At 54.9% G+C, this 26,700-nt stretch overlaps 1 protein-coding gene across 1 annotated transcript in view; it reads left to right on the forward strand.

Annotated features, from left to right (window-relative positions):
* The window catches only part of ltv1 (LTV1 ribosome biogenesis factor), a 77,427-nt gene that overhangs the window by 10,193 nt on the left and 40,534 nt on the right, over positions 1–26,700 (forward strand). The window contains 7 exon segments of the mRNA XM_085979213.1: positions 4,687–4,812; positions 4,984–5,119; positions 8,221–8,452; positions 9,986–10,113; positions 11,074–11,213; positions 11,687–11,739; positions 14,977–15,177. Coding sequence (XP_085835339.1) covers positions 4,687–4,812; positions 4,984–5,119; positions 8,221–8,452; positions 9,986–10,113; positions 11,074–11,213; positions 11,687–11,739; positions 14,977–15,177 — 1,016 coding nt within the window.

Below are 26,700 nucleotides of genomic sequence, written 5' to 3' on the forward strand. Positions count from 1 at the left end.
GCCATATAGAGTCAAAGGCTTTCTTGAAGTCGATGAAACAGGCGAATATTTTCCCATTTTTTGTTTGGTGTTTATGTTTTCCAATGAGGGTGTGAAGGGTATAGATATGGTCGGCGGTGCGGTGTTTTGGAAGAAAGCCTATTTGGTTTTTTCTGAGGATATTATGTTTGTTAAGAAAATCAAGTAATCTACTATTTAGAATACTGCAGAATAACTTCCCTAGACAACTGTTGACACAGATGCCGCGGTAGTTATTTGGGTCTGATTTGTTTCCACTTTTATATATGGGGGAGATTAGTCCTTGGCACCAGATATCGGGAAAACAGCCTGAGCGTAATATGATGTTGAATAGTTTGAGTATCGCACCCTGCATCTCCATATTGCTGAACTTTAGCATTTCATTTTTGATGTTGTCTGGGCCACAGGCTTTCTTTAGGTGGAGAGATTTTGTTTTTGTGGCCAGTTCTTTCCATGTGATTGGGGAGTCTAGAGGGTTTTGGTTGTCTTTAATTGTTGCTTCTAATGTGTGGAGTTTTTCTGTGACCTGATGTTGACTTGGGTTTGTTTTGTTTTTTGGGATGTCTTTGTAGAGGTTTTCAAAATGTGTTCTCCAGATGTCGCCATCTTGGATTGGTAATGCTTGCAATTGTGTTGTACTCAGGTTATTCCACATTTCCCAGAATTGTTTTGGATTGGTGGAGTTTTCAATTTCTTCGAGTATTTTGTGGGTATAGTTTTGTGTTTTGTTCCTAATGGTGTGTTTATATCTTTTAAGGGTTTCATTGTATCTAGTACGTAGGTCCGGATTGTTTGGTTGCCGATGCTTTTGGTTTGATATTTTTCTCAGGTCTTTTCTGGCATTTTTGCATTCGTGGTCAAACCATTTCATATTTTTATTTTGTCTTTTGTGATGCTTCCTCTTCTGTTTCACGAGGTCGGCTTTTACAGCTGCCTCATGGAAGATCATATTTATATCCTCTATGGCCGTGTTTACACCATCTCTGGTGATCTCATATAGATTTTCTTTAAATTTTGAAATTTTACTTGTGAGATCAGGTGAATTTAGTGCTGTGATGAATTTATCTCCACTGTCTGGGGCCCATCTGTATGTCTGGTTTATTTTATGTAGCTTACTGTGTTCCTTTTTTGTGTCTGTAGTTTGGGCAGAAAGTTTAAGGTACACATTTATTTGGTTATGGTCTGAGAGGGGGGATTGCTGCCTGACAGTGAATGCGTTGATATCGCAGGGGTCCAGGTCAGTGATTGTCTCTCTCTCTCCCTCTCCCTGTCTCTCTCTCTCCCTCTCCCTGTCTCTCTCTCTCCCTCTCCCTGTCTCTCTCCCTGTCTCTCTCTCTCCCTCTCCCTGTCTCTCTCCCTCTCCCTCTCTCCCTCTCCCTGTCTCTCTCCCTCTCCCTCTCCCTGTCTCTCTCTCCCTCTCCCTGTCTCTCTCCCTCTCCCTCTCCCTGTCTCTCTCCCTCTCCCTCTCCGTCTCTCAAATTCAAATTCAAATTCAAATCGCTTTATTGGCATGATAAGGTACATCTTATGTTGCCAAAGCATCTCTCTCTCTCTCCCTGTCTCTCTCGCTCCCTCTCCCTGTCTCTCTCGCTCCCTCTCCCTGTCTCTCTCGCTCCCTCTCCCTGTCTCTCTCGCTCCCTCTCCCTGTCTCTCTCGCTCCCTCTCCCTGTCTCTCTCTCTCCCTCTCCCTGTCTCTCTCTCTCTCCCTCTCCCTGTCTCTCTGTCGCTCCCTCTCCCTGTCTCTCTCTCTCCCTCTCCCTGTCTCTCTCTCTCCCTCTCCCTGTCTCTCTCTCTCCCTCTCCCTGTCTCTCTCTCTCCCTCTCCCTGTCTCTCTCTCTCCCTCTCCCTGTCTCTCTCTCTCCCTCTCCCTGTCTCTCTCGCTCCCTCTCCCTGTCTCTCTCGCTCCCTCTCCCTGTCTCTCTCTCTCCCTCTCCCTGTCTCTCTCTCTCCCTCTCCCTGTCTCTCTCTCTCCCTCTCCCTGTCTCTCTCTCTCCCTCTCCCTGTCTCTCTCTCTCCCTCTCCCTGTCTCTCTCTCTCCCTCTCCCTGTCTCTCTCTCTCCCTCTCCCTGTCTCTCTCGCTCCCTCTCCCTGTCTCTCTCGCTCCCTCTCCCTGTCTCTCTCTCTCCCTCTCCCTGTCTCTCTCTCTCTCCCTCTCCCTGTCTCTCTCCCTCTCCCTGTCTCTCTCTCTCTCCCTCTCCCTGTCTCTCTCCCTCTCCCTGTCTCCCTCTCCCTGTCTCTCTCTCTCCCTCTCCCTGTCTCTCTCTCGCTCCCTCTCCCTGTCGCTCTCTCCCTCTCCCTGCCTCTCTCCCTCTCCCTGTCTCTCTCGCTCCCTCTCCCTGTCTCCCTCTCCCTGTCTCTCTCTCTCCCTCTCCCTGTCTCTCTCTCTCCCTCTCCCTGTCTCTCTCTCTCCCCCTCTCCCTGTCTCTCTCTCTCCCTCTCCCTGTCTCTCTCTCTCCCTCTCCCTGTCTCTCTCTCTCCCTCTCCCTGTCTCTCTCCCTCTCCCTGTCTCTCTCTCTCCCTCTCCCTGTCTCTCTCTCTCCCTCTCCCTGTCTCTCTCTCTCCCTCTCCCTGTCTCTCTCTCTCCCTCTCCCTGCCTCTCTCTCTCCCTCTCCCTGTCTCTCTCTCTCCCTCTCCCTGTCTCTCTCTTTCTCTCTCTCCCTCTCCCTGTCTCTCTCCCTCTCCCTGTCTCTCTCCCTCTCCCTCTCCCTGTCTCTCTCTCCCTCTCCCTGTCCCTCTCCCTCTCCCTCTCCGTCTCTCAAATTCAAATGCAAATTCAAATTCAAATCGCTTTGTTGGCATGATAAGGTACATCTTATGTTGCCAAAGCATCTCTCTCTCTCTCTCTCTCTCTCCCTGTCTCTCTCGCTCCTTCTCCCTGTCTCTCTCTCTCCCTCTCCCTGTCTCTCTCTCTCCCTCTCCCTGTCTCTCTCTCTCCCTCTCCCTGTCTCTCTCTTCCCTCTCCCTGTCTCTCTCTCTCCCTCTCCGTCTCTCTCCCTCTCCCTGTCTCTCTCTCTCCCTCTCCCTGTCTCTCTCTCTCCCTCTCCCTGTCTCTCTCGCTCCCTCTCCCTGTCTCTCTCTCTCCCTCTCCCTGTCTCTCTCTCTCCCTCTCCCTGTCTCTCTCTCTCCCTCTCCCTGTCTCTCTCTCTCCCTCTCCCTGTCTCTCTCTCTCCCTCTCCCTGTCTCTCTCGCTCCCTCTCCCTGTCTCTCTCGCTCCCTCTCCCTGTCTCTCTCTCTCCCTCTCCCTGTCTCTCTCTCTCCCTCTCCCTGTCTCTCTCCCTCTCTCTGTCTCTCTCTCTCCCTCTCCCTGTCTCTCTCTCGCTCCCTCTCCCTGTCGCTCTCTCCCTCTCCCTGCCTCTCTCCCTCTCCCTGTCTCTCTCGCTCCCTCTCCCTGTCTCCCTCTCCCTGTCTCTCTCTCTCCCTCTCCCTGTCTCTCTCTCTCCCCCTCTCCCTGTCTCTCTCTCTCCCCCTCTCCCTGTCTCTCTCTCTCCCTCTCCCTGTCTCTCTCTCTCCCTCTCCCTGTATCTCTCTCTCCCTCTCCCTGTCTCTCTCTCTCCCTCTCCCTGTCTCTCCCTCTCCCTGTCTCTCTTTCTCCCTCTCCCTGTCTCTCTCTCTCCCTCTCCCTGTCTCTCTCTCTCTCCCTCTCCCTGTCTCTCTCCCTCTCCCTGTCTCTCTCCCTCTCCCTCTCCCTGTCTCTCTCTCCCTCTCCCTGTCTCTCTCCCTCTCCCTCTCCGTCTCTCAAATTCAAATGCAAATTCAAATTCAAATCGCTTTGTTGGCATGATAAGGTACATCTTATGTTGCCAAAGCATCTCTCTCTCTCTCTCGCTCCTTCTCCCTGTCTCTCTCTCTCCCTCTCCCTCTCCCTGTCTCTCTCTCTCCCTCTCCCTCTCCCTGTCTCTCTCTTGCTCCCTCTCCCTGTCTCTCTCTCTCCCTCTCCCTGTCGCTCTCTCCCTCTCCCTGTCGCTCTCTCCCTCTCCCTGTCGCTCTCTCCCTCTCCCTGTCGCTCTCTCCCTCTCCCTGTCGCTCTCTCCCTCTCCCTGTCGCTCTCTCCCTCTCCCTGTCGCTCTCTCCCTCTCCCTGTCGCTCTCTCCCTCTCCCTGTCTCGCTCCCTCTCCCTGTCTCTCTCGCTCCCTCTCCCTGTCTCTCTCTCTCTCTCTCCCTCTCCCTCTCCATGTCTCTCTCTCTCCCTCTCCCTGTCTCTCTCTCTCCCTCTCCCTCTCCCTGTCTCTCTCTCTCTCCCTGTCTCTGTCTCTCCCTCTCCCTGTCTCTCTCTCTCCCTCTCTCTCTCCCTCTCCCTGTCTCTCTCCCTCTCTCTCTCTCCCTCTCCCTGTTTCTCTCTCTCTCCCTCTCCCTGTCTCTCTCCCTCTCCCTGTCTCTCTCTTTCCCTCTCAATTCAATTCAATTCAATTCAAATCGCTTTATTGGCATGACAAGGTACATCTTATGTTGCCAAAGCATCGAAAAACATTCATGGTTGTACACAAAAATACAGATCTATCCATACAGTGTATAAACAGATATATCCCTGAGTGTATAAATATACATTCATATTATTTGTATATACTCTTATATTTAGTGGCTGTCCCTCTGTTTATGGCAAGCTGTATCCCTCTCCCTGTTTCTCTCTCCCTCTCCCTCTGATGGTTTCTCGAACCTGTTGTCGTGAAGTGAACTTTAAAACTTCAAATGTGTCCATTTGATTTCAGACATATTCCATTAACCTGCCGTCCTCGGTGTTTGCCTCGGAGTTTGAAGAGGAGACCGGACTGTTGAACAAAGCGGCTCCCGTGCGAGGTAACACTGGGGCTCCCTCTTTACACTGATACCGCCACTAATCCGGAGTAGCGAACACTTAGCGACAGCTGTCTGTGCTCACTACTCCCGAGTGAGTGTGAATAATTACCTGAGAGATTGACATCAGCACTGGACACAGTGAATAAAGAGTGTGTTTGGATTTGCCCTCAGGGCCTCGTCTGGACCTTGACCCGGACATCGTGGCTGCTCTCGATGACGACTTTGACTTCGATGATCCGGACAACGCCTTGGGTGATGACTTTGTGGTGAAGGCTGTGGGGAGAGGGAATGAGGAGGATGCTCAGGAGTACGTGATTTAAATACAGGGAGGGGCGAGGGTACTGGCTGTGGAGGGGGGCGGGCGGAGCGGATACTGGAGGAGGCTAGCCTACTGCTGGTGGATCAGCAGAAGGGGCTCGGGTTTAGGGGGGGTGGTGATTGAGGCGAGGGTGGGGAAAGATGGTCTATGAACACTGACGGGCAGGAAAAGACCCTCTGGTCCGTCCAGCCTGACGCGTACAGCTGTACTGCCTTGTGCATCACAATACAGACACACCCCACCCCACTCGGAGCTGTGTGATCTCCTGAGAGAGGCAAAAAACCAGATTAAAACCCCAGGCCACATAAGGGGGAAAATCTGGGAATTTCCTCTCAAACCCCCTTGAGCAATCAAAACTAGCCCAGGAGTCCACTCTGGGCTTGATTAAAAGGATTATTAAGGAGGTAATAGCAGGATATTTAGAAAATCATAAGACAATCAAGCAAAGTCAGCATGGTTTTATGAAAGGGAAATCGTGTTTGACAAATTTGCTAGAGTTCTTTGAGGGTGTAACAAACAGGGTGGATAAAGGGGAACCAGTAGATGTAGTGTATTTGGATTTCCAGCAGGCATTCAACAAGGTGCCACATAAAAGGTTACTGCACAAGATAAGAGCTCAGTGTTAGGGGTAATATATTAGCAAGGATAGGGGATTGGCTAACTGACAGAAAATAAAGCGTCGGGATAAATGGGTCATTCTTCGGTTGGCAGCCAGTACCTAGTGGGCTGCCACAGGGATTGGTGCTGGGGCCTCAACTATTTACAATCTATATTAATGACTTGGATGAAGGGACCGAGTGCACTGTAGCCAAATTTGCTGATGATACAAAGATAGGTGGGAAAGCGAGTTGTGAGGAGGACACAGAGTCTGCAAAGGGATATCGAGAGGTTAAGTGAGTGGGCAAAAATTTGGCAGATGGAGTATAATGTGGGAAAATGTGAGGTTAGCCACTTTGGAAGGAAGAATGAAAAAGCAAATTATTATTTAAATGGAGTGAGACTACAAAACGCTGAGGGATCTGGGGGTCCGAGTACATGAAACACAAAAGTTAGCATGCAGGTTCAGCAAGTAATTAGGAAGACTAATGGAATGTTGGTCTTTATTGCAAGGGGCATGGAGTATAAAAGTAGGGAGGTTTTGCTCCAACCGTACAGGGCGCTGGTGAGACCGCACCTGGTGTACTGCGTACAGTTGTGGTCTCCATATTTAAGGAGGGATATACTTGCATTGGAGGCAGTTCAGAGAAGGTTCACTCGGTTGATTCCTGAGATGAAGGGGTTGACGTATGACAAAAGGTTGAGCAGGTTGGGCCGATACTCATTGGAGTTTAGAAGAATGAGAGGTGATCTTATTGAAACATATAAGGTTCTGAGGGGGATTGACAGGGTGGATGCCGAGAGGATGTTTCCCCTCGTGGGGGAATCTAGAACTAGGGGGCATAGTTTCAGAATAAGGGGTCGCCCATTTAAAACGGAGATGAGGAGGAATTTCTTCTCAGAGGGTCGTGAATCTCTGGAATTCTCTACCCCAGAGAGCTGTGGAGGCGGAGTCAGTGAATATATTCAAGGCGGAGATTGACAGATATTTGAACTACAGGGGAGTCAAGGGGTGTGGGGAGAGAGCGGGAAAGTGGTCTTGAGGCCAAGATTGGATCAGCCATGATCTCATTGAATGGCGGAGCAGGCTCGAGGGGCCGATAGGCCGACTCCTGCTCCTGTTTCTTACGTTCTTAAGAAAGAAAAGACTTGCATTTATATTGAGCCTTTCACGACCACCGGACGTCCCAAAGCGCTTTACAGCCACTGGAGTCACTGTTGTAATGTAGGAAACATGACAGCCAATTTGCGCACAGCAAGGTCCCACAATAAAAAAAGTGTGATAATGACCAGATAATCTGTTTTAGTGACGTTAGCTGGGGGATAAATATTGGCCCAGGACACTGGGGAGAACTCCCCTGCTCCTCTTCGAAATAGTGCCATGGGATCTTTTACGTCCACCTGAGGGGGCAGACAGGGCCTCAGTTTAACATCTCATCCAAAAGACGGCACCTCCGACAGTGCAGCACTCCGTCGGTACTGGGAGTGTCAGCCTGGATAATGTGCTCCAGTCTCGGGAGTGGGACTTGAACCCACAACCTTCTGAATCAGAGGCGAGAGTGCTGCCCGCTGAGCCACGGCTGACACGGACATCTCCAGGTACCTGCCTCTTGTACGAGGTGATCTCCACCCCAGCCAGAAACGGGTCCAGCTCTCGCTTGAAGGAATTCAGCGAATCGGCATCCCCCTCCCTCCACCCCCTCCCCCTACCCCACAAGCCCAGGGTAAGTCAGGGGAGCTTGCTGTGCAGCCCTTGGCACAACTGTAGGTAAAATAATCCCGGGTGTAATACAATTTGTTGCGGTGTGCACCTTCACAGGCGGGTTCTGATGTGATCTCGCACCATAGCGGTGCACTGGGACCCCGGGATTATCCTGCACCCTCTGATTCTGTTTTTCTTCCTCCTATTCTGTCTTTTCTTCCCCAACCCCCTCCCCACCCTGACACCCGCGTGTACAGGGTGGGGGGCCCTCAATCTCATCCGGACACGGCGCAATCCGCACATCACTGACCCTCCCCCATCGCCACACAATCTCCGAGAGTAAAACACGGAACGGGGATTAACCCCTAGGGTGGATTTGGGCGATCCCTCTCGGACTCCCTGCGTCGGTCGGGCGACCCGGACTGGACACCTCAGTGCTGCCGTTTTCTGCCCCAGCTGTTAAACCGAGGCCCCTGTTCCCCACCCCTGTTCTGGTGGACGCTAAAAGACCCCTTGGCGTTATTCAAAGGGGAGGGGTAAATTCTCCCGGTTCCCCCCCCCGACATTTTTCCCTGAAACCAACTCCACCCAAAAAAAATACCAGACTTCCAACAGGTCATTTATCTCATTCGCGGTTTGCGGGATCTTGCTTTGCACAAATTGTCTGCCGCGTTCGTCAACAGAAGTTGTGACGCCACTCCCGTTGTGTTTCCTTGCCAACGACCTGCTTCTTTTCGGAATGAGATGTGATAAGCTGCCAAAATGACCAGATTGTTTGTCCGTTCTTTAGGGGGTCCGATGATGATGACGAGGAGTGGGAGGATACAGAGGATGAAGACTTTGACTCGGCCGGCGCGCTCTCTGGCGACGACCAGCCGAGGGTTGGCGGCAGCAATGGCGGAGTGAGAGAGTTCCTCTTCATGGAGGAGGAGACTCGGAGCCGCTTCACCGCCTACTCCATGACATCATCTGTGATGAGGCGCAACGAGCAGCTCACCCTATTGGACGATCGGTTTGAGAAGGTCAGTTTACAGGAAAGGTGCTGGACCAACCCACAGGGCAAAGTTCATGCTGTCCGCCTTGGCTCTGGGCAGCACTCTCACCTCGTGAGTCAGAGGGTCGTGGGTTCGAGTCCCACTCCAGAGACTTGAGCCCATAATCCAGGCTGACACTCCCAGCGCAGTGCTGATGGAGCGCTGCACTGTCGGAGGTGCCATCTTTCGGATGAGACGTTAAACTGAGGCGCCATCTGCCTTGTCGGGTGGATGTAAAAGATCCCACGGCACTATTTCGAAGAAGAGCAGGGGAGATGTTCCCAGTGTCCTGGCCAATATTTATCCCTAACCAATGTCACTTAAAAATAAAACCAACAGATTATCTGGTCATTATCACATTGTTTTGTGGGAGCTTGCTGTGCGCAAAGTGGCTGCCGCATTTCCTACATTACAACAGTGACTACATTTCAGAAGTATCATTGGCTGTGAAGCGCTTTGGGACGTCCTGAGGTCGTGAAAGGCGTTCTATTCTCCTTTCTCTCTCTCTCTCTCCCCATCATAGAAACATAGAAGATAGGAGCAGGAGTAGGCCATTCGGCCCCTCGAGCCTGCTCTGCCATTTAATGCGATCATGGCTGATCATCCAAATTCAGTACCCGGTCCCTGCTTTCTCCCCATATCCCTTGATCCCTTTAGCCTTAAGAAATATATCCAACTCCTTCTTGAATATATTTAATGAATTGGCCTCAACTGCCTTGTGTGGTAGAGAATTCCACAGGTTCACCACTCTCTGGGTGAAGAAATTCCTCCTCATCTCTGTCCTTAAATGGCTTATCCCTTATCCTTAGACTGTGACCCCTGGTTCTGGACTCCCCGACCATTGGGAACATCCTGCATCTAGTCTGTCTAGTCCTGTTAGAATTTTATAAGTTTCAATGAGATCCCCTCTCATTCTTCTAAACTCTAGCGAATATAAGCCTAATCGACCCAATCTCTCTTCATACGTCATTCCTGCCATCCCAGGTATCAGTCTGGTGAATCTTCGCTGCACTCCCTCCATGGTAAGAACATCCTTCCTCAGATAAGGCGACCAAAACTGCACACAATACTCAAGGTGTGGTCTCACCAAGGCCCTGTACAACTGCAGCAAGACATCCTTGTTCCTGTACTCGAATCCTCTCGCTATGAAGGCCAACATACCATTTGCCTTCTTAACCGCCTGCTGCACCTGCATGTTTACCTTCAGCGACTGGTGCACAAGGACACCCAGGTCTCGTTGCACTTCCCCTTTTCCCAATCTATTGCCGTTCAGATAATAATCTGCCTTCCTGTTTTTGTCACCAAAGTGGATAACCTCGCATTTATCCACCTTATACTGCATCTGCCATCGAGTTGCTCTCCCCTCCTATCAGCAGTGGGAGAGAATGAACTCTCACAGCGTTTGGTGCTAATAATTGAGGAACCCTGCTTGAAACCTCTCCCTTCAAGAAGGTTTTGAAAGTAGACGTGTCCCTTGCGAATGTGTGTTGTGTAGTAACCCTGCCTCTCTGCCTGCTTTAGCTGTATGAAGAGTATGATGATGATGAGATTGGAGCCCTGGATCACCATGAGCTGGAGGGACCCATTCAGGTGGATAGCATGCGGCTGGGTGAAGTCATCGCTGATTATCACACTCAGAAAGCAAAAGAGTAAGTGGATTTAAAATCTGAATCATAGAATCATACAGTGCAGGAGGCCATTCGGCCCACTGTGCCTGTGCCGGCTCTTTGAAAGAGCTCTCCGATTAGTCCCACTCCCCCCTGCTCTTTCCCCAGAGCCCTGCACATTTTTCCTCTTCAAGTATTTACCCAATTCCCTTTTGAAAGTTACTATTGAATCTGCTTCCACCGCCCTTTCAGGCAGCGCGTTCCAGATCATCATAACTCACCGTGGGGTAAAAATTCTGCTCATCTCTCCTCTGGTTCTTTTGCTAATTACCTTAAATCTGTGTCCTCTGTTTACCAACCCTTCTGCAAATTTTGAATAATATTGATCACCTCTATTAAATCTCCCCTTAATCTTCTCTGCTACAAGGAGAACAATTCCAGTCTCTTCACGTAACTGAAGTCCCTCATCCCTGGTACTATCCTGGTAAAATGTACGTCTCCACCAATGACGAACAGTGAACTCTTGTTTAATGGGGATAAGCCCTGTAGTGTCACCCGATGGCACCCGTTCCACATCATCACCCAAAACTGTCCCAACCACTGGAGTCACACAGAGGCCCAGAGTGGGTAAGGATGACAAGTCTCCTTCCCTGAAGGACATTACTGAACCATCTTGAGTTTTTAAGGACAATCTTCCTGCTCACCTTTGCTGGAGCCAGCCCATAAATCACTAGATTTATCGAGTTCAGTTTCACAACTTGCCACGTCGGGATCTGAACTCGGGATCCCTGGGCTGCTGGTTCAGAATTAGAAGCAGTGCGGAGGGATGCGGCCTCAGGCTGCCGCCACTGCGCTGCAACCTCGGGCTACCCCGTCTCGCCACCTCCCCAGCCTGCGCTCTCAGCCCAGGTCCTTTGTCAGGTCGGGGGTGGGGGGTGCAGGGGCTGTGTTCTTTCTTTGCTTTTTGAGCGGCTTTTCAACTCCCCTCAATCTTCCCTGCAGCTGTCAAATGCCCGATGACCTGGGGCCAAGAGGAGACGTTCTGTTAAAGGGGGAGGAGGAGGAGGGAGAGGAGAAGGTGGCGATGGAGACGCTGGTCAGCGAGGAACCGACGGAGCAGTGGGATTGCGAGTCTATTCTCAGTAAGTACTGGTCGCTCCCCTCTATCAAAATGTCTCCACAGTTTCAGCTGTGGCTCAGTGGGTAGCACACTTGCCTCTGAGTCAGAAGGTCGTGAGTTCAAGTCCCACTCCAGAGACTTGAGCACATAAATCCAGGCTGACACTCCAGTGCAGTACTGAGGGAGTGCTGCACTGTCGGAGGTGCCATCTTTTGGATGAGACATTAAACCAAGGCCCCGTCTGCTCTCTCAGGTGGACGTAAAAGATCCCACGGCACTATTTGGAAGAGGAGCAGGGGAGTTCTCCCCGGTGTCCTGGGCCGATATTTATCCCTCAATCAACATCACTAAAAAATCAGGCCTGTGATCGTTGCAGTTTGACACGATGCTCTGTGCAAGCTCCGTGTCACAGCCAAGTTTGGGACGGGCAGCGTGGAGAAATTGTAATGATATGTTGATCTTTAAATCCTCAGTTTGAATCTTTTTCTTGTACAGGCACCTATTCAAATCTCTACAACCACCCGAAGCTGATAACCGATCCACCAAAGGTATGAACAAAGGCTGCTGGCTGCGGTGAATGTTTAGATGGCTCAGTTTCTGCCTCTGTTAATAAGCGGGTACGAGGTATGCCGCAAGTGATCGCTGAGCGTTTGCCCGCTAATGCCGGGTCTTCTCGCCAATGTTCCCGCTAAGGTGCGCGTGCACGAGTACTGCAGCAATCTGCAAGGTCCCGCGCGGGCCGCTCACTGGCTTTTACACTGTAAACACCGGGCATGCGCAGAAATTTAAAGGCACCGCGCATTAAAAGAAACAGGCCTCGCAGAACAAAGTGCAGCTCACGGGGAGCATTGCTATTCACCCACTGAGACCGCGGGCTGGGGAGGTGGCGAGGCGGGGTAGCCTGAGGTTGCAGCATAGAGACATAGAAGATAGGAGCAGGAGTAGGCCATTCGGCCCCTCGAGCCTGCTCCGCCATTCAATGCGATCATGGCTGATCATCCAAACTCAGTACCCTGTCCCTGCTTTCTCCCCCTACCCCGTGATCCCTTTAGCCTTAAGAAATATATTCAACTCCTTCTTGAATATATTTAATTAATTGGCCTCTAATGCCTTCTGTGGTAGAGAATTCCACAGGTTCACCACTCTCTGGGTGAAGAAATTCCTCCTCATCTCAGTCCTAAATGGCTTACCCCTTATCCTTCGACTGTGACCCCTGGTTCTGGACTCCCCGACTGTCGGGAACATCCTTCCTGCATCTAGTCTGTCTAGTCCTGTTAGAATTTTATAAGTTTCAATGAGATCCCCTCTCATTCTTCTAAACTCCAGCGAGTACAAGCCCAATCGACCCAATCTCTTCTCATACGTCACTCCTGCCATCCCAGGTATCAGCCTGGTGAATCTTCGCTGCACTCCCTCCATGGCAAGAACATCCTTCCTCAGATAAGGCGACCAAAACTGCACACAATACTCAAGGTGTGGTCTCACCAAGGCCCTGTACAACTGCAGCAAGACATCCTTGTTCCTGTACTCAAACCCTCTTGCTACGAAGGCCAACATACCATTTGCCTTCTTAACCGCCTGCTGCACCTGCATGCTTACCTTCAGCGACTGGTGCACAAGGACACCCAGGTCTCGTTGCAGTTCCCCTTCTCCCAATCTATTGCCGTTCAGATAATAATCTGCCTTCCTGTTTTTGCCACCAAAGTGGATAACCTCGCATTTGTCCATGATCCCGAGTTCAAATCCCGCCGTGGCAAGTTGTGAAACTGAACTCGATAAATCTGGTGATTTATGGGCTGGCTCCAGCAAAAGTGAGCAGGAAGATTGTCCTTAAAAACTCATGGTTCAGTAATGCCCTTCAGGGAAGGAGACTTGCCATCCTTACCCGCTCTGGGCCTCTGTGTGACTCCAGTGGTTGGGACAGTTTTGGGTGATGATGTGGAGCGGGTGATATTGATTCAATGGAATAGGAGCGATGCATCGCCCGATTTTGACCAGCTCCCAAAGTCAGAATGGCCCCCAGTGACCCTGGATGTTCTCCGGGGCAGTGGTGAGCAGTAAATGTTACCCACATCACAGGAACACCGTAACGTTCAGGGCAGGGAATTTATTTGGTGCCGTGCTTCTCCCTCAACCCCCTGTAGTGTTTCTCCCTCCGAGTGACCTCCCAGGATGTAGGCTGAGGGGTCGAGTTTGGCCAAGCCCGCCCCCCCCCCCCTCTCCGGCTGCTGGATAGCGACCGATTTAATAGAACCCCCCCCTCACTGATGGGAATCTAGTGTTCAGTCACAGGGGGTATTTCTGGGCAACGTTTATCGAGGGTCGCGAGTGGTAAGAAAAAACTTTTTTACGCAGCGAGTGGTTAGGATCTGGAATGCACTGCCTGAAAGGGTGGTGGAGGCAGACTCAATCTTCTCTTTCAAAAGGGAATTGGATAAGTATCTGAAAGAAAATTTTTTACAGGCCCACAGGGAAAGGGCGGGGGAGTGGGACTAGCTGAGAGTCGGGATGGGCCGAATGGCCTCCCTCCGTGCTGTAACCATTCTATGAGCGTGGGCGGGAGGGGTCTGTCGGTTTGTGCTGAATCCCAGTCACACCACACTTCCGATAAGTGGACAGACTCTGAATATGGTGGAATTCTGGATCCCTGGCTCAACGGTGTTTAATTCTGGTGCTGCGTGCGTCAGCTACAGTATAACTACAGACCCAGCACGGCTCAGCAACAAGTCTACAATTAGAATTACATGAGGTCTACAGCACAGACACTTCGGTCCAACTGGTCTGTGCCGGTGTTTATGCTCCACACGAGCCTCCTCCCACCTCTCTACACCTCACCCTATCAGCATATCCTTCTGTTCCTTTCTCGCTCATGTTTATCCAGCTTCCCCCTTAAATACATCTATACTATTCGCCTCAACTACTCCCTGTGGTAGTGAGTTCCACATTCTCAACCCTCTCTGGGTAAGCAGGTTTCTCCTGAATTCACTATTCGATTTATTAGTGACTATCTTATATTGATTCCCCACAAGTGGAAACGTCATAAAGTACAGGAAACTTGTTTTTATCCGGCACCGACGGGACTGACGTGGTGCCGGTTCATCAAAAATTCCGGATAACCGAAAGCTATAGTAAAAGATACGGAGCTGAGAACTCCGTATAAAGCGACAAAGCCCGTTGCTTAGCAACAGGTTCAGAACAATGGCCACAAGTTCCAAGCATCTCTGTAGCTTAGCAACAGCTGCAGCCACACCCTTGCACAGCAACAGATTGAGGAAGGCAAGTAATAAAAGTTACCGGAACCTACTCCTGAATTTTGCCGGTTAACCGAGATTTCCGGTTATTTAGGTGCCGGTAAATCGAAAGTTTCCTGTACCTGTATTTATAATAGAGACTCTAATGTAGCAGAGCAGCTCACGACTCTCTTGTAGATGGAGCTGAGCCGGAGCGGCTGGACGAGGTGTCTGTTTATCTCTCGGTTTGTGTGTTTGGCCCTGTTTGTTTTGTCGCTCCACCGTTGGTGGCCGTGTCTTCAGCTGCCTGGGCCCCAAAGCTCTGGAATTCCCTCCCTAAACCTCTCCGCCTCTCTCTCCTCCTTTAAAACGCTCCTTAAAATCTACTGTTTTGACCAAGCCTGTCCTAATATCTCCTTATGTGGCTCGAGGTCAAATTTTGTTTGATAATCGCTCCTGTGAAGCGCCTTGGGACGTTGCACTATGTTAAAGGTGCTATAGAAATACAAGTTGTTGTTGTAAATGGTAAGGTTGTGATTTGCCTTTTCTTTTCAGCTCAATGCAATCAAGGTGTCCGATAAAACCGGGATTCCACTGGACGTTTTATCCAAACGGAGTCTGACCGCTAAACAGCTGGAACGACTGGAAACTATCAACGTCAGTGACTTAGCCAGAGCTTCGACACAACCACGTCAACGGGACGAGAGCAAGGAAGAGAGGAAAGCCCGGAAACAGGCAATTAAAGAAGAACGAAAGGTGAGGAACTGGTCTGTAACACCAGACATACTGCGAGGAGTGTGTCACAGGGCAGGGTCACAGCGAGGAGTGTGTCACAGGGCAGGGTCACAGCGAGGAGTGTGTCACAGGGCAGGGTCACAGCGAGGAGTGTGTCACAGGGCAGGGGCACAGCGAGGAGTGTGTCACAGGGCAGGGTCACAGCGAGGAGTGTGTCACAGGGCAGGATCACAGCGAGGAGTGTGTCACAGGGCAGTGTCACAACGAGGAGTGTGTCACAGGGCAGGGTCACAGCGAGGAGTGTGTCACGGCAGGGTCACAGCGAGGAGTGTGTCACGGCAGGATCACAGCGAGGAGTGTGTCACAGAGCAGGGTCACAGCGAGGAGTGTGTCACAGGGCATGGTCACAGCGAGGAGTGTGCCACAGGGCAGGGTCAGGGCAGGGTCACGGCAGTGTCACAGCGAGGAGTGTGTCACAGCGAGGAGTGTGTCACAGGGCATGGTCACAGCGAGGAGTGTGTCACAGGGCAGTGTCACAGTGAGGAGTGTGTCACAGGGCAGTGTCACAGTGAGGAGTGTGTCACAGGGCAGTGCCAAAGCGAGGAGTGTGTCACACGGCAGTGTCACAGCGAGGAGGGTGTCACAGGGCAGTGTCACAGTGAGGAGTGTGTCACAGGGCAGTGTCACAGTGAGGAGTGTGTCACAGGGCAGTGTCACAGCGAGGAGTGTGTCACGGCAGGGTCACAGCGAGGAGTGTGTCATGGCAGTGTCACAGTGAGGAGTGTGTCACAGGGCAGGGTCACAGCGAGGAGTGTGTCACAGGGCAGTGTCACAGCGAGGAGCGTGTCACGGCAGTGTCACAGCGAGGAGTGTGTCACGGCAGTGTCACAGGGCAGTGTCACAGCGAGGAGTGTGTCACAGGGCAGTGTCACAGCGAGGAGTGTGTCACAGGGCAGTGTCACAGTGAGGAGTGCGTCACAGGGCAGTGTCACAGCGAGGAGTGTGTCACGGCAGTGTCAACGAGGAGTGTCACAGGGCAGTGTCACAGCGAGGAGTGCGTCACAGGGCAGTGTCACAGCGAGGAGTGCGTCACAGGGCAGTGTCACAGCGAGGACTGTGTCACAGGGCAGTGTCACAGCGAGGAGTGTGTCACAGGGCAGTGTCACAGCGAGGAGTGTGTCACAGCGAGGAGTGTGTCACAGGGCAGTGTCACAGCGAGGAGTGTGTCACAGGGCAGTGTCACAGCGAGGAGTGCGTCACAGGGCAGTGTCACAGCGAGGAGTGCGTCACAGGGCAGTGTGACAGGGCAGTGTCGCAGCGAGGAGTGTGTCACGGGGCAGTGTCACAGTGAGGAGTGTGTCACACGGCAGTGTCACAGCGAGGAGTGTGTCACGGCAGTGTCACAGCGAGGAGTGTGTCACAGGGCAGAGTCACAGCGAGGAGTGTGTCACAGGGCAGTGTCACAGCGAGGAGTGTGTCACAGGGCAGGGTTACAGGTCATTGTCACAGCGAGGAGTGTGTCACAGGGCAGTGTCACGGCGGGTGTGTCACAGGGCAGTGTCACGGCGAGGAGTGTGTCACAGGGCAGGGTTGGAGTGTGGAGTGTGTCACAGCAGTGTCACAGCGAGGAGTGCGTCACAGGGCAGTGTCACGGCGAGGAGTGCGTCACAGGGCAGGGTCACAGTGAGGAGTGTGTCACAGGGCAGTGTCACAACGAGGAGTGTGTCACAGGGCAGTGTCACGGCGAGGAGTGTGTCACAGGGCAGTCTCACGGCGAGGAGTGTGTCACGGCAGTGTCACGGCGAGGAGTGTGTCACGGCAGTGTCACAGCGAGAAGTGTGTCACGGCAGGGTCACAGTGAGGAGTGTGTCGTGTGTCACAGGGCAGGGTCACAGCGAGGAGTGTGTCACAGGGCAGAGTCACAGCGAGGTGTGTGTCACAAGGCAGAGTCACAGCGAGGAGTGCGTCACAGTGCAGTGTCACAGGGCAGTGTCACAGCGAGGAGTGTGTCACAGGGCAGTGTCACAGCGAGGAGTGTGTCACAGGGCAGTGTCACAGCGAGGAGTGTGTCACAGGGGAGGGTCACAGCGAGGAGTGTCACAGGGCAGGGTCACAGCGAGGAGTGTGTCACAGCGAGGAGTGTGTCACAGGGCAGGGTCACAGCGAGGAGTGTGTCACAGGGCAGTGTCACAGCGAGGAGTGTGTCACAGGGCAGTGTCACAGTGAGGAGTGTGTCACAGGGCAGTGTCACAGCGAGGACTGTGTCACACGGCAGTGTCACAGCGAGGAGTGTGTCACAGTGAGGAGTGTGTCACGGCAGTGTCACAGCGAGGAGTGTGTCACGGCAGGGTCGCAGCGAGGAGTGTGTCACAGGGCAGTGTCACAGCGAGGAGTGTGTCACAGGGCAGTGTCACAGCGAGGAGTGTGTCACAGGGCAGTGTCACAGCGAGGAGTGTGTCACAGGGCAGTGTCACAGCGAGGAGTGTGTCACAGCGAGGAGTGTGTCACAGGGCAGTGTCACAGCGAGGAGTGTGTCACAGGGCAGTGTCACAGCGAGGAGTGTGTCACGGCAGTGTCACAGCGAGGAGTGTGTCACAGGGCAGTGTCACAGCGAGGAGTGTGTCACAGGGCAGTGTCACAGCGAGGAGTGTGTCACAGGGCAGTGTCACAGCGAGGAGTGTGTCACAGGGCAGTGTCACAGCGAGGAGTGTGTCACAGGGCAGTGTCACAGCGAGGAGTGCGTCACACGGCAGTCACAGCGAGGAGTGCGTCACGGCAGTGTCACAGCGAGGACTGTCACAGGGCAGTGTCACAGCGAGGAGTGTGTCACAGGGCAGTGTCACAGCGAGGAGTGTGTCACAGGGCAGTGTCACAGCGAGGAGTGTGTCACGGCAGTGTCACAGCGAGGAGTGTGTCACAGGGCAGGGTCACAGCGAGGAGTGTGTCACAGGGCAGGGTTACAGGTCATTGTCACAGCGAGGAGTGTGTCACAGGGCAGTGTCACGGCGAGGGGTGTGTCACAGGGCAGTGTCACGGCGAGGAGTGCGTCACAGGGCAGGGTCACAGTGAGGAGTGTGTCACAGGGCAGTGTCACAACGAGGAGTGTGTCACGGCAGTGTCACGGCGAGGAGTGTGTCACAGGGCAGTCTCACGGCGAGGAGTGTGTCACGGCAGTGTCACGGCGAGGAGTGTGTCACGGCAGTGTCACAGCGAGAAGTGTGTCACAGGGCAGGGTCACAGTGAGGAGTGTGTCGTGTGTCACAGGGCAGGGTCACAGCGAGGAGTGTGTCACAGGGCAGAGTCACAGCGAGGTGTGTGTCACGGCAGTGTCAAAGCGAGGAGTGTGTCACAGGGCAGTGTCAAAGCGAGGAGTGTGTCACAGGGCAGAGTCACAGCGAGGAGTGTGTCACAGGGCAGTGTCACAGCGAGGAGTGTGTCACAGGGCAGTGTCAGAGCGAGGAGTGTGTCACAGGGCAGTGTCACAGCGAGGAGTGTGTCACAGGGCAGTGTCACAGCGAGGAGTGTGTCACAGGGCAGTGTCACAGCGAGGAGTGTGTCACAGGGCAGTGTCACAGTGAGGAGTGTGTCACGGCAGTGTCACAGTGAGGAGTGTGTCACAGGGCAGTGTCACAGCGAGGACTGTCACAGGGCAGTGTCAAAGCGAGGAGTGTGTCACAGCGAGGAGTGTGTCACAGGGCAGTGTCACAGTGAGGAGTGTGTCACAGGGCAGTGTCACAGCGAGGAGTGTGTCACGGCAGGGTCACAGCGAGGAATGTGTCACGGCAGTGTCACAGCGAGGAGTGTCACAGGGCAGGGTCACAGCGAGGAGTGTGTCACGGCAGTGTCACAGCGAGGAGCGTGTCACAGGGCAGTGTCACAGCGAGGAGTGTGTCACGGCAGTGTCACAGGGCAGTGTGACAGCGAGGAGTGTGTCACAGGGCAGTGTCACAGCGAGGAGTGTGTCACGGCAGTGTCACAGCGAGGAGTGTGTCACGGCAGTGTCACAGCGAGGAGTGTGTCACAGGGCAGTGTCACAGCGAGGAGTGTGTCACAGGGCAGTGTCACAGCGAGGAGTGTGTCACAGGGCAGGGTCACAGCGAGGAGTGTGTCACAGGGCAGGGTCACAGCGAGGAGTGTGTCACGGCAGTGTCACAGTGAGGAGTGTGTCACGGCAGTGTCACAGTGAGGAGTGTGTCACAGGGCAGTGTCACAGCGAGGACTGTGTCACGGCAGTGTCACAGCGAGGACTGTGTCACAGGGCAGTGTCAAAGCGAGGAGTGCGTCACACGGCAGTGTCACAGCGAGGAGTGTGTCACGGCAGTGTCACAGTGAGGAGTGTGTCACAGCAGGGTCACAGCGAGGAGTGTGTCACAGGGCAGTGTCACAGCGAGGAGTGTGTCACAGGGCAGTGTCACAGCGAGGAGTGTGTCACAGGGCAGTGTCACAGCGAGGAGTGTGTCACGGCAGTGTCACAGCGAGGAGTGTGTCACGGCAGTGTCACAGCGAGGAGTGTGTCACAGGGCAGTGTCACAGCGAGGACTGTCACAGGGCAGTGTCACAGCGAGGAGTGTGTCACAGGGCAGTGTCACAGCGAGGAGTGTGTCACAGGGCAGTGTCACAGCGAGGAGTGTGTCACGGCAGTGTCACAGCGAGGAGTGTGTCACAGGGCAGGGTCACAGCGAGGAGTGTGTCACAGGGCAGGGTTACAGGTCATTGTCACAGCGAGGAGTGTGTCACAGGGCAGTGTCACGGCGAGGGGTGTGTCACAGGGCAGTGTCACGGCGAGGAGTGCGTCACAGGGCAGGGTCACAGTGAGGAGTGTGTCACAGGGCAGTGTCACAACGAGGAGTGTGTCACGGCAGTGTCACGGCAAGGAGTGTGTCACAGGGCAGTCTCACGGCGAGGAGTGTGTCACGGCAGTGTCACGACGAGGAGTGTGTCACGGCAGTGTCACAGCGAGAAGTGTGTCACAGGGCAGGGTCACAGTGAGGAGTGTGTCGTGTGTCACAGGGCAGGGTCACAGCGAGGAGTGTGTCACAGGGCAGAGTCACAGCGAGGTGTGTGTCACGGCAGTGTCAAAGCGAGGAGTGTGTCACAGGGCAGTGTCAAAGCGAGGAGTGTGTCACAGGGCAGAGTCACAGCGAGGAGTGTGTCACAGGGCAGTGTCACAGCGAGGAGTGTGTCACAGGGCAGTGTCAGAGCGAGGAGTGTGTCACAGGGCAGTGTCAGAGCGAGGAGTGTGTCACAGGGCAGTGTCACAGCGAGGAGTGTCACAGGGCAGTGTCACAGCGAGGAGTGTGTCACAGGGCAGTGTCACAGCGAGGAGTGTGTCACAGGGCAGTGTCACAGCGAGGAGTGTGTCACAGGGCAGTGTCACAGTGAGGAGTGTGTCACGGCAGTGTCACAGTGAGGAGTGTGTCACGGCAGTATCACAGCGAGGACTGTCACAGGGCAGTGTCAAAGCGAGGAGTGTGTCACAGCGAGGAATGTGTCACGGCAGTGTCACAGCGAGGAGTGTCACAGGGCAGGGTCACAGCGAGGAGTGTGTCACGGCAGTGTCACAGCGAGGAGCGTGTCACAGGGCAGTGTCACAGCGAGGAGTGTGTCACGGCAGTGTCACAGCGAGGAGTGTGTCACAGGGCAGTGTCACAGTGAGGAGTGCGTCACAGGGCAGTGTGACAGCGAGGAGTGTGTCACAGGGCAGTGTCACAGCGAGGAGTGTGTCACGGCAGTGTCAGAGCGAGGAGTGTGTCACGGCAGGGTCACAGCGAGGAATGTGTCACGGCAGTGTCACAGCGAGGAGTGTCACAGGGCAGGGTCACAGCGAGGACTGTGTCACGGCAGTGTCACAGCGAGGAGCGTGTCACAGGGCAGTGTCACAGCGAGGAGTGTCACGGCAGTGTCACAGGGCAGTGTCACAGCGAGGAGTGTGTCACAGGGCAGTGTCACAGTGAGGAGTGCGTCACAGGGCAGTGTCACAGCGAGGACTGTCACAGGGCAGTGTCACAGCGAGGAGTGTGTCACAGGGCAGTGTCACAGCGAGGAGTGTGTCACGGCAGTGTCACAGCGAGGAGTGTCACGGCAGTGTCACAGCGAGGAGTGTGTCACAGGGCAGTGTCACAGCGAGGAGTGTGTCACAGGGCAGGGTCACAGCGAGGAGTGTGTCACAGGGCAGGGTCACAGCGAGGAGTGTGTCACGGCAGTGTCACAGCGAGGAGTGTGTCACGGCAGTGTCACAGTGAGGAGTGTGTCACAGGGCAGTGTCACAGCGAGGACTGTGTCATGGCAGTGTCACAGCGAGGACTGTCACAGGGCAGTGTCAAAGCGAGGAGTGCGTCACACGGCAGTGTCACAGCGAGGAGTGTGTCACGGCAGTGTCACAGTGAGGAGTGTGTCACAGCAGGGTCACAGCGAGGAGCGTGTCACAGGACAGTGTCACAGCGAGGAGCGTGTCACAGGGAAGTGTCAGAGCGAGGAGTGTGTCACGGCAGTGTCACAGCGAGGAGTGCGTCACAGGGCAGTGTCACAGCGAGGAGTGCGTCACAGGGCAGTGTCACAGCGAGGAGTGCGTCCCAGGGCAGTGTCACAGCGAGGAGTGCGTCACAGGGCAGTGTCACAGTAAGGAGCGTGTCACAGGACAGTGTCACAGCGAGGAGCGTGTCACAGGGAAGTGTCAGAGCGAGGAGTGTGTCACGGCAGTGTCACAGCGAGGAGTGCGTCACAGGGCAGTGTCACAGCGAGGAGTGCGTCACAGGGCAGTGTCACAGCGAGGAGTGCGTCACAGGGCAGTGTCACAGCGAGGAGTGCGTCACAGGGCAGTGTCACAGCGAGGAGTGCGTCCCAGGGCAGTGTCACAGCGAGGAGTGCGTCACAGGGCAGTGTCACAGCGAGGAGTGTGTCACAGGGCAGGGTCACAGCGAGGAGTGTGTCACAGGGCAGTGTCACAGCGAGGAGCGTGTCACGGCAGTGTCACAGCGAGGAGTGTGTCACGGCAGTGTCACAGGGCAGTGTCACAGCGAGGAGTGTGTCACAGGGCAGTGTCACAGCGAGGAGTGTGTCACAGGGCAGTGTCACAGTGAGGAGTGCGTCACAGGGCAGTGTCACAGCGAGGAGTGTGTCACGGCAGTGTCAACGAGGAGTGTCACAGGGCAGTGTCACAGCGAGGAGTGCGTCACAGGGCAGTGTCACAGCGAGGAGTGCGTCACAGGGCAGTGTCACAGCGAGGACTGTGTCACAGGGCAGTGTCACAGCGAGGAGTGTGTCACAGGGCAGTGTCACAGCGAGGAGTGTGTCACAGCGAGGAGTGTGTCACAGGGCAGTGTCACAGCGAGGAGTGTGTCACAGGGCAGTGTCACAGCGAGGAGTGCGTCACAGGGCAGTGTCACAGCGAGGAGTGCGTCACAGGGCAGTGTGACAGGGCAGTGTCGCAGCGAGGAGTGTGTCACGGGGCAGTGTCACAGTGAGGAGTGTGTCACACGGCAGTGTCACAGCGAGGAGTGTGTCACGGCAGTGTCACAGCGAGGAGTGTGTCACAGGGCAGAGTCACAGCGAGGAGTGTGTCACAGGGCAGTGTCACAGCGAGGAGTGTGTCACGGCAGGGTTACAGGTCATTGTCACAGCGAGGAGTGTGTCACAGGGCAGTGTCACGGCGGGTGTGTCACAGGGCAGTGTCACGGCGAGGAGTGTGTCACAGGGCAGGGTTGGAGTGTGGAGTGTGTCACAGCAGTGTCACAGCGAGGAGTGCGTCACAGGGCAGTGTCACGGCGAGGAGTGCGTCACAGGGCAGGGTCACAGTGAGGAGTGTGTCACAGGGCAGTGTCACAACGAGGAGTGTGTCACAGGGCAGTGTCACGGCGAGGAGTGTGTCACAGGGCAGTCTCACGGCGAGGAGTGTGTCACGGCAGTGTCACGGCGAGGAGTGTGTCACGGCAGTGTCACAGCGAGAAGTGTGTCACAGGGCAGGGTCACAGTGAGGAGTGTGTCGTGTGTCACAGGGCAGGGTCACAGCGAGGAGTGTGTCACAGGGCAGAGTCACAGCGAGGTGTGTGTCACAAGGCAGAGTCACAGCGAGGAGTGCGTCACAGTGCAGTGTCACAGGGCAGTGTCACAGCGAGGAGTGTGTCACAGGGCAGTGTCACAGCGAGGAGTGTGTCACAGGGCAGTGTCACAGCGAGGAGTGTGTCACAGGGGAGGGTCACAGCGAGGAGTGTCACAGGGCAGGGTCACAGCGAGGAGTGTGTCACAGCGAGGAGTGTGTCACAGGGCAGGGTCACAGCGAGGAGTGTGTCACAGGGCAGTGTCACAGCGAGGAGTGTGTCACAGGGCAGTGTCACAGTGAGGAGTGTGTCACAGGGCAGTGTCACAGCGAGGACTGTGTCACACGGCAGTGTCACAGCGAGGAGTGTGTCACAGTGAGGAGTGTGTCACGGCAGTGTCACAGCGAGGAGTGTGTCACGGCAGGGTCGCAGCGAGGAGTGTGTCACAGGGCAGTGTCACAGCGAGGAGTGTGTCACAGGGCAGTGTCACAGCGAGGAGTGTGTCACAGGGCAGTGTCACAGCGAGGAGTGTGTCACAGGGCAGTGTCACAGCGAGGAGTGTGTCACAGCGAGGAGTGTGTCACAGGGCAGTGTCACAGCGAGGAGTGTGTCACAGGGCAGTGTCACAGCGAGGAGTGTGTCACGGCAGTGTCACAGCGAGGAGTGTGTCACAGGGCAGTGTCACAGCGAGGAGTGTGTCACAGGGCAGTGTCACAGCGAGGAGTGTGTCACAGGGCAGTGTCACAGCGAGGAGTGTGTCACAGGGCAGTGTCACAGCGAGGAGTGTGTCACAGGGCAGTGTCACAGCGAGGAGTGCGTCACACGGCAGTCACAGCGAGGAGTGCGTCACGGCAGTGTCACAGCGAGGACTGTCACAGGGCAGTGTCACAGCGAGGAGTGTGTCACAGGGCAGTGTCACAGCGAGGAGTGTGTCACAGGGCAGTGTCACAGCGAGGAGTGTGTCACGGCAGTGTCACAGCGAGGAGTGTGTCACAGGGCAGGGTCACAGCGAGGAGTGTGTCACAGGGCAGGGTTACAGGTCATTGTCACAGCGAGGAGTGTGTCACAGGGCAGTGTCACGGCGAGGGGTGTGTCACAGGGCAGTGTCACGGCGAGGAGTGCGTCACAGGGCAGGGTCACAGTGAGGAGTGTGTCACAGGGCAGTGTCACAACGAGGAGTGTGTCACGGCAGTGTCACGGCGAGGAGTGTGTCACAGGGCAGTCTCACGGCGAGGAGTGTGTCACGGCAGTGTCACGGCGAGGAGTGTGTCACGGCAGTGTCACAGCGAGAAGTGTGTCACAGGGCAGGGTCACAGTGAGGAGTGTGTCGTGTGTCACAGGGCAGGGTCACAGCGAGGAGTGTGTCACAGGGCAGAGTCACAGCGAGGTGTGTGTCACGGCAGTGTCAAAGCGAGGAGTGTGTCACAGGGCAGTGTCAAAGCGAGGAGTGTGTCACAGGGCAGAGTCACAGCGAGGAGTGTGTCACAGGGCAGTGTCACAGCGAGGAGTGTGTCACAGGGCAGTGTCAGAGCGAGGAGTGTGTCACAGGGCAGTGTCACAGCGAGGAGTGTGTCACAGGGCAGTGTCACAGCGAGGAGTGTGTCACAGGGCAGTGTCACAGCGAGGAGTGTGTCACAGGGCAGTGTCACAGCGAGGAGTGTCACAGGGCAGTGTCACAGTGAGGAGTGTGTCACGGCAGTGTCACAGTGAGGAGTGTGTCACAGGGCAGTGTCACAGCGAGGACTGTCACAGGGCAGTGTCAAAGCGAGGAGTGTGTCACAGCGAGGAGTGTGTCACAGGGCAGTGTCACAGTGAGGAGTGTGTCACAGGGCAGTGTCACAGCGAGGAGTGTGTCACGGCAGGGTCACAGCGAGGAATGTGTCACGGCAGTGTCACAGCGAGGAGTGTCACAGGGCAGGGTCACAGCGAGGAGTGTGTCACGGCAGTGTCACAGCGAGGAGCGTGTCACAGGGCAGTGTCACAGCGAGGAGTGTGTCACGGCAGTGTCACAGGGCAGTGTCACAGCGAGGAGTGCGTCACAGGGCAGTGTCACAGCGAGGTGTGTGTCACAGGGCAGTGTCACAGCGAGGACTGTCATAGGGCAGTGTGACAGCGAGGAATGTGTCACAGGGCAGTGTCACAGCGAGGAGTGTGTCACGGCAGTGTCACAGCGAGGAGTGTGTCACGGCAGTGTCACAGCGAGGAGTGTGTCACAGGGCAGTGTCACAGCGAGGAGTGTGTCACAGGGCAGGGTCACAGCGAGGAGTGTGTCACAGGGCAGGGTCACAGCGAGGAGTGTGTCACAGGGCAGGGTCACAGCGAGGAGTGTGTCACGGCAGTGTCACAGTGAGGAGTGTGTCACGGCAGTGTCACAGTGAGGAGTGTGTCACAGGGCAGTGTCACAGCGAGGACTGTGTCACGGCAGTGTCACAGCGAGGACTGTGTCACAGGGCAGTGTCAAAGCGAGGAGTGCGTCACACGGCAGTGTCACAGCGAGGAGTGTGTCACGGCAGTGTCACAGTGAGTAGTGTGTCACAGCAGGGTCACAGCGAGGAGTGTGTCACAGGGCAGTGTCACAGCGAGGAGTGTGTCACAGGGCAGTGTCACAGCGAGGAGTGTGTCACAGGGCAGTGTCACAGCGAGGAGTGTGTCACGGCAGTGTCACAGCGAGGAGTGTGTCACGGCAGTGTCACAGCGAGGAGTGTGTCACAGGGCAGTGTCACAGCGAGGAGTGTGTCACAGGGCAGTGTCACAGCGAGGAGTGTGTCACAGGGCAGTGTCACAGCGAGGACTGTCACAGGGCAGTGTCACAGCGAGGAGTGTGTCACAGGGCAGTGTCACAGCGAGGAGTGTGTCACAGGGCAGTGTCACAGCGAGGAGTGTGTCACGGCAGTGTCACAGCGAGGAGTGTGTCACAGGGCAGGGTCACAGCGAGGAGTGTGTCACAGGGCAGGGTTACAGGTCATTGTCACAGCGAGGAGTGTGTCACAGGGCAGTGTCACGGCGAGGGGTGTGTCACAGGGCAGTGTCACGGCGAGGAGTGCGTCACAGGGCAGGGTCACAGTGAGGAGTGTGTCACAGGGCAGTGTCACAACGAGGAGTGTGTCACGGCAGTGTCACGGCAAGGAGTGTGTCACAGGGCAGTCTCACGGCGAGGAGTGTGTCACGGCAGTGTCACGACGAGGAGTGTGTCACGGCAGTGTCACAGCGAGAAGTGTGTCACAGGGCAGGGTCACAGTGAGGAGTGTGTCGTGTGTCACAGGGCAGGGTCACAGCGAGGAGTGTGTCACAGGGCAGAGTCACAGCGAGGTGTGTGTCACGGCAGTGTCAAAGCGAGGAGTGTGTCACAGGGCAGTGTCAAAGCGAGGAGTGTGTCACAGGGCAGAGTCACAGCGAGGAGTGTGTCACAGGGCAGTGTCACAGCGAGGAGTGTGTCACAGGGCAGTGTCAGAGCGAGGAGTGTGTCACAGGGCAGTGTCAGAGCGAGGAGTGTGTCACAGGGCAGTGT

The sequence above is a fragment of the Somniosus microcephalus genome, chromosome 3 (genome assembly GCF_052327205.1).
Source record: "Somniosus microcephalus isolate GS21.2 chromosome 3, FLI_Smic_1.0, whole genome shotgun sequence".
NCBI classification, from domain to species: Eukaryota; Metazoa; Chordata; class Chondrichthyes; order Squaliformes; family Somniosidae; genus Somniosus; species Somniosus microcephalus.